The sequence below is a fragment of the Oryzias melastigma genome, linkage group LG12 (assembly GCF_002922805.2).
Source record: "Oryzias melastigma strain HK-1 linkage group LG12, ASM292280v2, whole genome shotgun sequence".
NCBI classification, from domain to species: Eukaryota; Metazoa; Chordata; class Actinopteri; order Beloniformes; family Adrianichthyidae; genus Oryzias; species Oryzias melastigma.
This window is the reverse complement of record NC_050523.1, coordinates 21,147,002-21,160,354: the sequence shown is the minus strand read 5'-3', so window position 1 is coordinate 21,160,354 and position 13,353 is coordinate 21,147,002. Positions and strand designations below refer to the sequence as shown.

At 38.0% G+C, this 13,353-nt stretch overlaps 1 protein-coding gene across 1 annotated transcript in view; it reads left to right on the top strand.

The window, feature by feature from the left end:
- The window catches only part of igsf9a (immunoglobulin superfamily, member 9a), an 85,570-nt gene that overhangs the window by 8,586 nt on the left and 63,631 nt on the right, over positions 1-13,353 (top strand). Inside the window, exons 2-3 of the mRNA XM_024257748.2 lie at positions 10,014-10,108; positions 10,191-10,391. Of these exons, the coding sequence (XP_024113516.1) occupies positions 10,048-10,108; positions 10,191-10,391 (262 nt within the window). The 5' untranslated portion in view covers positions 10,014-10,047. The remainder of the gene's footprint in view (positions 1-10,013; positions 10,109-10,190; positions 10,392-13,353) is intronic.

The following is a 13,353-nucleotide window of genomic DNA, read 5'->3' as shown; positions in this document are numbered from 1 at the left end:
TGAATACAAGCCAAGACCAAAATAACTGAACCATAATGACCCCATAGCCAGCCTTTTATATCTCCTTAACAGAATCCTCCTAAAAACAATTCCATAACACCACAACGATGAGATACAACAACTAGTTGAAATGTGGTCTGATGAATTCAGGCTTATTAAGACAACTTCTGACCTGATCCAAATTGATTCTCACTGTTTTGCTGACAATGTATATGTCACAAACACTTACTTGCATACCTTCTTAGACCTAGCGTCCCCAGTAACAGTTTTGCAGCGTGTCTCTGCTGTACCAAAGTAGCAGTAAATGTGTTGAACCTGGCCTTTATAAAGACGCTCAAATTGATCAGCAAAGTAAAAAGTTTGAATAAGTTAAAATCCTGACAAACCGCAGGACTGTAGAACTCCATCTTTCTCTTTATGTTTGGACCCGCCCCCGTAACTACTGTCCAATGACTGAAGAGGTCTTAAGTCACATGGTTTTGTTTAGAGGGGTTTGACCGAAACAGAAATCTCCAATAGAGGTCAAATGGAATCTTCAGGACTCGATCTGTAACAAATAAGTAGACTCGATCCGAACCAAGTGACTTTCCTAGTCTGAATACATCCTTAGTCAATACTTCAGCATTTGTTCTCCAAATGGTGCTTTTATTTGGTTGACTTTACCAATCCAAAATAAAAGCTAATTTCTTTGGGAGTAAAATAGATTCTAGGCTTGACATGCAGAACCCCATCACCCACGAGACACACCTCTGAAACTGACATGACTCCAACTTTTAACCCAGCTTCTTACAGGAAGTCAAAGGACCGCTCCTTCTGTAGTGAGTGTACGAGTCTGCTTACTGATATCTGATACTCCAGGGACTAGCAGAGTTCATTGTTTTTCTTCTTTCTGGTCAGATGTGGAGTTATACAGCCTTGAAACAAGCAGCCGCTGTATATCTGTGACCTTTGCACTGTATTCCTCTTGAGTCTTTGATTTAAAAGTGCAGTGCTATCCAGATGATGTGAACACTTGTCCTTGTGATTTTGTTTTCTTGCAAATGATTCTCAGATTGTAAGATTGATTCCCAACTTGTTTGCCCATGTGTTGAAGTGTCCTTGGGCAAAACACTGAACCCCACATTGCTCCTGATGGTTATAGGTTGGTGTCAACGTAAAGCAGCCATCAGTGTGTCTGCCTCTGAGCCTTAAAGTAGGTAGAAAAGCACTATATAAATATACAGAATTTATCATTGTATCGTGAAGACACTCATAAAATGATGAACATTATTCAGCCATTCTGACCAGCACCAGTCATTACGTTTTCATCTATTTGTGTAACAGCTTAGATTTATGATGTTTTGTGCCACACCTCCTTGGAAAGAAGTTGATGCGTGAAAGTACTGAGGCCTTCCAGATAAATAGTCCAGTCACTGTGATGAACAGAAGTCCTGTAAGTCAGCTTTCCTGCTCAAGGTTAAAGTCTTGTTACCATGGTGTCGCGATCGGGTTCTTCCAGTGTTATTCACCTATTACATTTTTGAGTTTGCCTTGGATGTTTTTACATTTTAGAAAAATAGATTCACTTTGCTATTCTTGTGGGTGACATACACAACTGTGTGTGTTAATCATATTGGGATTTCAATAAAGATACTGACGTGTTCGGGGCCTCAGCATCCCTACTGGGAGGCGTATTGAACAGCAGGATAAACTACTAAACAGAATACTTTTCTAAGCTTAGCTAAGAGAATACTGTTTGTTAGCATTAACGTTTTGCATTTATTATTTGTCTAGCTTATGTTAATAGCCTTTAAGCCACTTTTTTTACCTTGCTAAGCTCTGTGTTTTTTCCAAGCTAATTAATCTTGATCCATGGCAATAGTGCAATAATTAAGAAAAATAGCCTCAAAGGTCTGAATATCTTGGTCTAAGTGTTTATTCATTGAAGCTGTTCCTGCTGGGACCTTGAGGGGTTTTTGCATCCCCCTCATTATGGTAGGCTTGCAGGAGGTGGCCTGGATGCCTCTGTGGGAAATAGCCTAATGAAAGTCAAGTTAATGAATTTCTCCTGGTTTTGAAGCTTGTGTCTTATTCATTTCGGTTGGGACAGAGGTGGGTAAAGTTTACAAAAATTACACTCAAGTAACGGTAGCGGTACTTAGAAGAAAACATGAGTGGTTGCCCATTCATCATCTTTAGTTCAACACCTACTCCAATGAAAATTGGGTTTTTAACATGTTTTTTTGGCATATTTCTGATGATGGGGAGTGTATATAAATGAAATTGAGCTCAAAATTGCATTTTTGAGTATTTTTTTTTTATTCAAATTGTGGTGTATCATGAGCAAACAAAAAATACATTTGGAAAACGCTTTGAGCTGTGGCGTAGAAACTATTTTGGAAAGCCATAAGCTCCCTGTTTCGCTCCATTCTGATGCATCCATTAACTTCTTTGTTTTCCTCATCTGAGCTTTTATCTGGCTCAAAACTGTTCAGATATTTCTCTCCATTTTTGTTGCACCGCTAACATTAGCTTGGGGTTGTGCTGGGGCTGTAAGCTAGCAGGAGAGTATGTAAGTAGATAGATGACGGGAAGAGAGAAGGCTTACCCCGGGCTCCCACGGTAAGCGTTACAGCTCAGGTACAACGGGGAGTGGTCTAGCTACGGCAGACGACTTCCATTGGCTATGGGATGGCTGCAACCACAGGCTCTGCTGCTGACCTCGCGAAACTTCGAACTCACGTAGGTTCACACAACAACCCGCCATTTATTACGATTTAGGTTGTTTATAGCCCCAACTTCACAAAAAGTGCTGTGACTCAGCTCTAGCATCCAAAGAAAATTTGAATCCAGATAAAATTGGATTTGGAGTGCCAGGGAGACCAGATCGTAGAAGTCGGACGTGATTGTACGCAGTGGAGGTTCTTGTTGCGTTTTTACAGTTATGTAAAACCTCTGCTGGTCGCATCAGAGCTGTTATGCTTGCCGTGGGAGCTCCGGGTCACTCCGCACCAACAGTCCAGCCCCCAACTGAGAGGTAAATTTCTGATGAACTCCTCCAGAAACTATGTCCTAGAAAATTCGATTTTTTCTAAATTTTGGCTAAAAAAGCAATCATAATTAAAAACCACTGGGAATGTTTTTGCAATAGATCAAAAGATAATCAGAGTGGGTCTTTAATCAATGAAATGTATCGACTTTTACTCTGGATATAACTTTTTTAATTTCTTAAAGGGCCAGATTGTATCAAGCTTGTCGGTACACTCTCAGCATACTGTTTACTTGACCTTTTCCCCTGTTTTCATTTGCTCTCTGGTCAGAGATTAACACCTAATTTGTGTTGCTGGCAGAAACAAAGTACCTTGGAATACTCTAGTGCTGTACACTCCTGGGAGTGTACAGCACAGGTAGCCTTTTAAATCAATAACTGGAAGGGAACACATACAGGACCTAATTTGATCCCAACGAGGTGAACTGCTAGATAGAGGGAAATGGAGTTTGATCAGGACACATTTATTTAGAAGCTCTGTTTATCTCTGGGTTTTACCAGAGGTGGTAAAAGAAATCAGAGCCGCTGATAAATCGGTTAGCCACCTTGGCTATGATTAATTAGCCAATCCCCCATTTTTCATTTTGTGTAGATGAGAATGGGAAGAAGAGAATGTCAACAGCTCGCCTGTCACTGACATTTCTATTTCTGTCAGCGGATAAATCTGTGTGAGACGGCGTTGCTTCCTTTGTAGTGAACTGGCGGCTCATTTATTGCAGCTTTGACTTTTCCCAGAGTGCTGTGCAGTTACTGTGCCGATGTTTACGCACATCCCCAACACCGGAGTGAGGGAGGATGCGTCTGTGAAATGTCTAGAGACCATCTGAGGTGCTTCGGTTTATAGTCTCACTAGTGTAGACCGTTTTGTCTTTGGTTTTGAATAAATGACAGAGAATATCCAGCAGCTTAATGAGATTTTTTTCTTCTTCTCTCATCTCTCCTCTTGCTGTGTTTACCGAACTTCCTCTGTTTACCAGTGTTGGTCCACTTTATTGCCTCACTTTTCACCAGTCACATAAACAAGCTTGACCTTGTCAGTGCAATGACGCTATAAACCATATTTTTATTCATGTGCTGCTTTGGATGTCAGTTGTAGTTTCTTGTAATCATGACGAATGTGTTTAAAGTGTGTACAATCCTCGTCATCTCGATTGTTCTGAAGGGAGAATAGAAATAAAAAAAGATGCTGAGCATCTGTTCAGTCTGCGCCTAACGAGGATGGAAAAGACAAAATAAGTTTGACTCGCCTTTGTTCCTCAAACTGAAGAATGTAGAAGATTATACTGGACTGACCTTGCTCAGTCTCAACCACTGAAGACCTGAAGCAGGTGTGGAAGTTCAGCATCAAACTTTCTGCACCACTCAGGTGAAAAACATTTACTTTGCGATGGACTGTTGTCAACAGACGTGCAGCAGATTGAGTTCTTTTGTCTTTGACTTTAACATTGTATAAATCTGTGCATGCTGTGTTGTGTGTTGAAGCATGGGAATGTGCTGCACCGAGCACAGCAGCTGCTGACAGCCTGTGTAATTGTTTTCCACTCGTTCAGACTTCGCCCAGCCATAAAACAAACTAAATCCATAAAGGACTTGTGCTAAAGGCAGCACGCAGCACAGGGTTTATATGAGTGCTGGGGCTTAAAGAAGTTCAGCGCTCATTACATGGGAGGGCAGAGGCCAGTCAAGGACTTTGGAAAGGCTTTCAAATCTATTAATGTTAGCCTTTTAGCAATTTATTTCTTGATGAAATGACTACGGATGTACAGAAACTGTGTGTAATGAGTCTGTTACATTTATGGTAAGCCAGTAAATCATAAAACATAGCTGTGTTTTATCTAACTGGGTTAGCAAAAAGTAGGAAATGACACTCATGATAGTTTTCAGAATGTCGTATCATGACAAAGGTCAAGTTTATGATGCTTTGAAATGTAGGTTTATCTTCACGATGACGGATCTTCATGAGACTAAGGTTAAAAAAATAGCAAGTTCAATCAATAATTCAGTCAATCAATTGATCAACCAACTGACCAGTCGATCAAATCAAAATTACTTTTCCTTTGCAAGCAGACAAACAATCATTCGTAAAATTAGGGGTGTAATGGATCACCCCAAACCACCCTCCTCCTCCCCCCACCGCTGCTGCGTACCTCGCACTCGCATTATCACAATCACTCGTCGGCATCAAATTCATGTTTGTTTTTACAAACGTCAAATTTGCTTCTTGACGGTTATCCAAAAGTCTGTTAACCTGAAGCTCCCGCCGTATGTGGGAGGAGCTTCCGTCAAAAACTTCATGGAGGATGCAGATACTGAGAGATTTATTTATTTTGAAGAGCTTAATAGAAGCATCCATGTCTGGGTTTGGATCTCCCAGTGAGGAGCTCAGCTGTCCCGCAGCTGCTGCTCCTGCCAAAGCAGTAGTAAGGCAGTATGGCAAGCCAAAAGGATCAAAAATCACCAGGAAAACTGCACCTGCACATGCACTACGGATAATAATAATAATAATAATGATTTGAAATATTTAATGTCCCCACAATTAGTTTAAATACTATAATAATACAAAAAATAATGAAAGTTTCATTTTAACTTTTTCCTTTAAGATTTAATTGGATATGGAGGGCAAAGGAATGAACTGCATATTAAGCATTCTTTTCTCAGTTTTTGTAGATTTGGTCTCAAGACGTAAATGTAATCAGAAACTGCATATTGTAGCATTTTTGTTCAAAGTTCATAGATGTGAGTGTATATTAATGGTTTGAAGCACTTTCTATGTTTTCTCAAATGTTATTTAAAAAAAGTAATTTTAGGATTTTATCTTCTTTTTTTCCTGTTTTTATTTTTTAATTTTACTGATCAGAAAAATGATTCAAACCGTGACACGATCCGAACTATGAGCTTCATGATCCGTTACACCCTTAATTAAATCAAAACAACACACATTCTCTCAGTAAGATACAAAAAACTCATTCGTGCTCTAAAATTAAAGAAAAGTATAAATTAATCTAAAAAAGTTGTCTTTGCTCATCTGTGTGATAATTGAATTTAAAACTCCATCTTTGTCCTGAATATTAAGGATCTGAGTATACTTTCTGAGGGTAACCAGCTGTAACAGCTGTCCAAAGTGTGTGCTGTCACTAAACCTTCACTTTTAACGCTTTTATTGTGATTTGTTATGAGTGACTTCCATTCTTGTTCCACAATTTTACTGCTGATGTTAATTATTCTGTTCATCCTGTTGTGATTTGAGTGAACTGAACCAAAGGACTATGTTAAATAAGAGGATAGAATTGATGAAACATTTAAAACTTTGAGGGCGGTTTGGTGGATTTTGAGTTTTGAAGTTTACAAAGAAAAGAGACATTGTTGTCCTTTAACAAAGTGGTATTCACTGTTAAACTGAAATGTGAGTTTCTAGATAATCACTGTGTTTTTGTGAAAATGCTCCCTGTCAAAACTTGTTTTTTTTTCTGGCAATTTTTGATCAAACACAGCAAAAAAAACAAAATTATAGATCTTTGTGACAGATGCAAGTGGTGAAGGGTATGAAGATATAATTAAAACTTGTTTCCTGTATTCAAAAACAAAGTGGTTCATCACTTTGGTAAGGTAGTTCTTCTGATGTTAGAGATTCACATGTGGGAGTTAACTAAAAAAGGCATTGAAAGTGGTCGGATACAAGACTAACGCTAAGAAAAAAGGCATCCAATTTTGAAAAACAAACTCTGAAAGGCCTTTAAGAAATCCAGCAGGACTGCTGCCTGAAAAACTCTGGCACTCTATTTCTAAGATTTAAAGAAAATCATGAATGCTCAAGGCTTATTTTTCACATTACTGCAATTAATTAAAAAAAAGGAATTTTTATTCAAGTGGTGCAGAGGTAGAACGGTCGACTTCTGATCTGAAGATTGCAGGTTCGGTTCCTGCATCTACCAAAGTGTCACATTTGAATATGATTTTTACTGTAAAACAATTTCTAAGAAGGTAGTAAAGCGTTAACAAATATGCACTTTTCAGCATTTACTATATTCTGTTTTTACCTTTCAAAAGCAAATTATCTGCCTCCATTTATCCTCAGTAACCTTCTCACTCACCAACCACTCTCATCTTCTCCTTGACTACATTCATGAGACCCCTCTTTGGTCTTCCTCTAGACCAGGAGTCCCCAAACTTCTTCTTGTGAGAGCCACTTAACTGTTTCCTTCTCTAAATGGGAGCCGGGTCGGTTTGTGGGTCAACGAAAGAGTGGACAAATCAGGTCAAAGTCTAAACATTTATGTTCTTCTAGAAAACCACAAACAACCACATTTGAACAATTCCTTTATGTAATCTTCACAGAGAGAACAATACTAAAACATTTAAACAATTAAACCACTAAATAGGGAATCCTCTCCCGTCACGGGTCTTTTGAGGCGTTGGAGAGCTGCAGCTCCTCACACTGGGATCTTCTTAGCCATCTGGATCCTTCGTCAGGAAGGCTTTTTTGGTCATTTTGTTGTTTTATTTAACAAACTATCAATAATTTATGCGCATGAATAACTAATGTAAAAATGTTTTTTATAATTTTAAGTGTAAAATATGTAAAAGCTTTTATTTTCAATTATTATTAACAATTATTACTTAGTTTAATTATTTGTGGTCCAAATACAATATTTTTTACAATTCAAGAAATAAAAGGAGAAAATAAATAATATGGTTTAATTTATGTAATTTGATTCAGTAGGCATAAAAAGTAAGTAACATTTGTCTTTGAAACCTTTAACAACGGGGCCTCATTGGCCATTTTTAATAGCTGGTAGCTCCAACCTCAGCATCATTTCACCAACATCCCCACTGCTCTTCCTCTCAACTCGGGCTGGAATCTCAGGGTAACTCACGATACGATGCGATTCACGATACATGACTCACAATACTGATAGAATCTCGATATGCCAAGCATTGCAATAATCAATATACAGTATTACCTTAGTAATATATGATATACAACCATTTAAAAAAACTTCTTTTTATTTTCTTTAAAATATATATTTTTAGAACAATTTAAAACACAGTATTTTAATTTAACGCCCTTTCCAGCACATAAATAAAATTAACAATATCGATGAATGTGTCTTTAGAATTATAACATGCATTTTTAAGGTAACTAATAACGAAAGCTCCAATTAAGAACAAAAATGCAGAGTATATCAAATGGCCTTCTCACTTCAAAGAGCGATACATGTGGAAATAAAAAATCAGAATTAATTTGACATTTTATGTCTGATAATTAATTATTATTGATGCACAATATGAACTTTCTGCCTGTTAATGTTATATAATAATTGTTTTTTACAGTACTGGTATCCATATTCATTTCCCCCTCCTTTTATTAAAATTTCCCCACATTTCCTTACATTTTCACTGTAATGCTCACGTGAAGCGCCCCCTGGTGGACTCTTTTGGTAATATTTTATGAAACCGATAAAGGAAAAGAGAGGACTGGTAATCCTTCGTGAGTTGAATTGTCGTCATAGTTTGCCATACTGATATTTCGTCTGACTTTTACTCTCAACGTGTCCAAATATCTCAATCTACTTCCCTGCATTTATCTCCAAAACATCTACCGTTCCTCTGATGGATTCATGGCTGCTCTCACCACAGTCTTCTACACCTCTCATTTCACTCTTAATGACACTCTTTGATCACATCAAACCAGAAACCTTCCTCCATCTGTTACAATCTGTTTGAACATACATCTACACCTCTTTCCAAACTCTCTGTAGCTCTTGACTGTCTAGCCTAAGTACTTAAAAATCATCCACCTTTTCTACCTCTTTTCCCTGTAACCTCACCAATCCCGTCTCCTCTAATATTTCCTTTTTCATCAACCATTCAAAGTCCTTCAATCTATCCACCTCATTTGGGTCAACACAGCCTTGTCCTTGATCATCCTAACCTGCTGCACATCCTTCCAACTCTGCCTCACTTCTCCCTCCTTTGTGTCCAACCTGTCACTAAAGTCCTCAACATATTGTCATGACCCAGTGCTTTGGTTTTGTCATGTTCTGTTTTCTGTCAGTCTCCCCATGTCCAGGTCAAATCATCCACAGCTGTCTTCATTTAGTTAATTGTCCTCAGCCTATTTGAGTGTCTGGTCTTCAGTTTCTCATTGTCAGGTCATCTGCTCTGTTCTGTCATGTTACTAGTTTGGTCTCCTAGGTTTGTCATGTTTGAGTTTAAGTTTACGCCAACAAGTCTTGTCTCCTGTGTTTGGGTTCTTCACCACCATCCCTGACACATATTCCCCTTGTGCTGCATCTCCTATAATTTTCTCTGTTTTCTGTCCTTTTAATGTTGAACTTTTTCTTAGCTAACCTTTTCCTCTTCTGAACTTCTTCATTCCACCATCAAATCTCTATTTCCTTATTGCAGACTACACAGGTACATGCACTTTTTATATATTGATAACTTTAAGATATCTTCTTCTGTGATATTTTAATAATGATGCAAAGTTTTGATCCAAAAACTGACAATTCTTTTTCAACTGAGCTTGAAATGTTTCAGGAGAAACCAGATGCTTCACTTTGACATAAAGTTTTCCGGTATGATGTCTCACTTTAGTGATCCCATCAGCTCGGATGGTCTCTGTCCTTGAGTGCTGAGTATCCTGGCAGCTCTGGCCAAATGTCTCCATTGATGTACTATAAATAAAGCACTTAGATGATGTCCCCCAAGTGACCCCCTCCAAAGATTTATTACCCAATTATGACGTTTACTTCTTCAGAGGCATTTATATGACCTGGTTGCAAAGGCGGCGGCTCTGTCTATTTATGCAATGGCCCTGGATAGAATGCAGTGTTTCTGAGGAAAAAGTTTCAAACAATTTATTTTTAACTTTCTTTGAAATGGATGCAGAAGTGGCAGCTTTATCAACGCAGTGTTTCTATCTTAAAAATCTGTCACAGATGGCTGTTTTCATATGTGACAATTGTGTCTCTTCTGCCAACAGAATCAACATGCTGCTGGTTGTGTGAGTGACAGAAATGGGGTCAACAAGATCAAATTGGCACACTTTGACTGTGGTGGCATTTGTTTTTCATTTGCGTAAGTATTGTTTATTGTTTAGTTTGACAATAGTCATTTTTTTGCGAACGGTCCCTCATTCCGCTGTTGGAAATCTCCTCAGTAACCCCTGACGGTGTGGCGTCTGAAGTCTTCGGACGGGTCGGCAGCTCGGTGGATCTGGAGTGCAGTTTTCCCCTGTCACAGCCTGCAGCTGCATCCTCTGCATCCCTGCATGTGTTGGAATGGGTACGACAGGGACTTGACATCCCTGTCCTGATTAAATTTGGATCCCACACGCCGCGTGTCCACCCACAATATGAGGGTGAGTATCTGTTATCAAAATAAACACGAGCATCCTTACCGTTCCTTTGACTGTTTATGTGTGGTATTTCCTGAAGGGACCGTCGTTCGGTAAAAATAAATACTTTTCACTTCTGTCATTTTCTAAGTTAGATTCACAGGATGTGCAAACATTGAGGCAATAATTCATCTCTAATGAACACTTGGAAGATGTTGCTATGCAACAAAATCATTAGCCTTGAAGACATCATCTAATATTTGATTATTTTTTCTTTAGTAATATTTAACTACAGGTATTACATTTTTTTTTGCATTTCACTGGAAGTTTGAAACTTATGAAGAGAAATTAGTGTCACACAATTCTTGATTTGTAACTCATACGATACATTTTGTGCATAGGTACAAAAATGGCAAAAAAAAATACAATTACACATGCACAAACTAAAATGAAAACAGCTACAAACTATTTACACATGCAAATCTTTAAAAATGACGCACAAATTGTAGTTACACACACTCAAAACCTTATTTAGGGACAAATCTGATGTGAGACTCATTTAACGTCTGCTGCTAGAACGCTGGGTCATCAGTTTTCTTATCAACCGTTTTGAACTTACATTGTGAATGGTTGAAACTTGACATTTTTCCACCTTCTTAAACAGATATGTCTGATAATTAATATAAAACAGTCTAAATAAACTTTTTTTAAAAAACACATGCCTTTTAAAAATAAAAATATTTCCAAGAACTGATCAATTCCCTCTGTAGCCCCTCCCCCTGACGGTGAGGAGTCTCAAATCAGATTTGTGCATAATTGAGGTTTTTGTGTGCGTAACAAGCAATTTGTACGTATTTTTTAAAATATACATGTGTAATTAATTTCAAGCTGTTGTTATTTTAATTTGTTCATTTATAAATTGTATTTTGCATTATTTTGAATTTCGTAATTTTTTATTCTTATGCACATAATGTATTAGACGAAATACAAATCAAGAATTGCGCACGCACAAATCCAAAGTTATGCACAAATCACAAATTAAGCACTCACAAATCAGGGTGATACTTAATTTTCGCCATAGAGACTAGTCTGAAATTACAGTTTTTAAGACCTATTCCAATAAAACTCGTGTTTTTTGTATTCTTAACATGTTCTTGTGCCATTTTTCTGACAATATTCAAAGAAAATTAAGTTTAAAATGGCATTTCTGAGTGTTTCCTTATACAAATCAATGTGAATCAGGAGCGAACAAAAATTTTTTTTTTTAAAAGATTGTATTTGTGATATATGAAATACACTGGGTGGGCCACAAGCTCCATTCTGATGCATCCACTCGCAGACAAATACATCCATGTACGTCTTTGTTTTGCCTCTTCTGTGCTGGTGTCTGAATCAGAACTCTATGCCTGGATAGCTCCACCGTTGATCCCTCATTTTTTGTGGCACCGCTAATGCTAGGTTGTCGTAAGCTAGCAGGAGAGCATGTAAATAGATGGATGAGGAGAAGTAGTTCCATCTACAAATCAGAGGACTAAAGGACTAAAAACACTACGAAAAGACGGTTAGCAAGAGTTTCCGTTAAGTCTGTTGGGAGAATGTAATCAGTATCTGGGTCTCAGAGTATTTTCCTGCGCCCCACCTCTTTCTCTTTTCAAACCCACTAGTTTAAAATGAGCCGAAACTCCCCCATTGCATCATCATCTATTGAGCACTCTCTGCCCTCAGCACAAAGAACAAAGATGGTCTGGAGTGAAAGGAGAGATCCTCAATGGGCTAAAACTACCTTTATGTGGCTTCAGTTACCCTTTAAAGTCACAAACAATGGAAGAAAGGTGAAAAGAAAGCATGTCTGGGTGGCTCACATTTTCATCTTGTGAGAACCATTTTTTTTCCCAGAGATGTCAGAGGGGATTTTAATCTGGACTTTTCCAGACACTTTGAAATACTGCTGGAGCTACATGTGGAGCTCTGACTGAGGGGCTGTTTGGAAAAAAGAACCTGGTTGTGGAATAGGTAAATCACTTTAGAGTGACAGGAATTAGCATTGTTTTAACAAAGCTTAACTTGGTAAGCATCCTTTTTTCACACAATTACAAAGGATGTAAGCCCTTCTGTCTACCTCACTGTTGTTATAGTCATTTGAAGATGCTTAATCTGTTTGAACACAGTTCAAATACAAATAATGTTACCCAAAAGCATTGTATCCCTTAAATATAAATCACAATTATTATGGGAATGGACACTGTTTTTTTTAATCAAAAACAATAACAGAAAACACTGACTGCAGCAGAAGTATAAAAAGTTTGATCTAACATTTGCCAATAATTAAATTTAGGCAAGAAAAAAAAACATGTTACCCATTGTCTTTCAGCTGCATGAATGTTGAATAGATAAATCATAATTTTTAATCTTTTTGCTTGTAATGGGATTGAACATGTTTTAGTCATGCACTTAGAGAAAACTATAGGTTCAGTTTTTTCATAAGTTACTACGGTTCTTGGTTCAAGTAAAACCTTAAAGGGTAACCAAACCCTAAATTAACTTTTATTAGCTGTTGATCTCTATAAATGGGGCTTTAAAAGTGTTGTCTGTTGGTCATAGCCATTTTTTTTCACAAATTGAAATAAAACTGTTAAATTCTTCAACATATAGTCAAGAATTGTCTGTGTGCGAAATTCTCAGTTTCAGAAGTCTAACATCATGATCTGCAGCTCCAGTAATCATAACAGTCCTGCCCCCAAGTCCCACCCCTCTGACTGGATTTTCACATTTCGGCAGTGGGTGGAGTCAGCCTCCAACTTCCTTGTTTGGTTACCCTTTAAACAATTGTAAATGTTCGGCACTGTCAATCGGTCTCCTGTCTCCCCCTCTGGCCATCAGCTAGATCCATTACCTGAGCACTAGCACTTCCTGAGTCTCCACACTACACTTCCCATCAGCCCCTGCTGTCACTCCCAGAATCCCCACAACCGTTTTCCATCTGCAG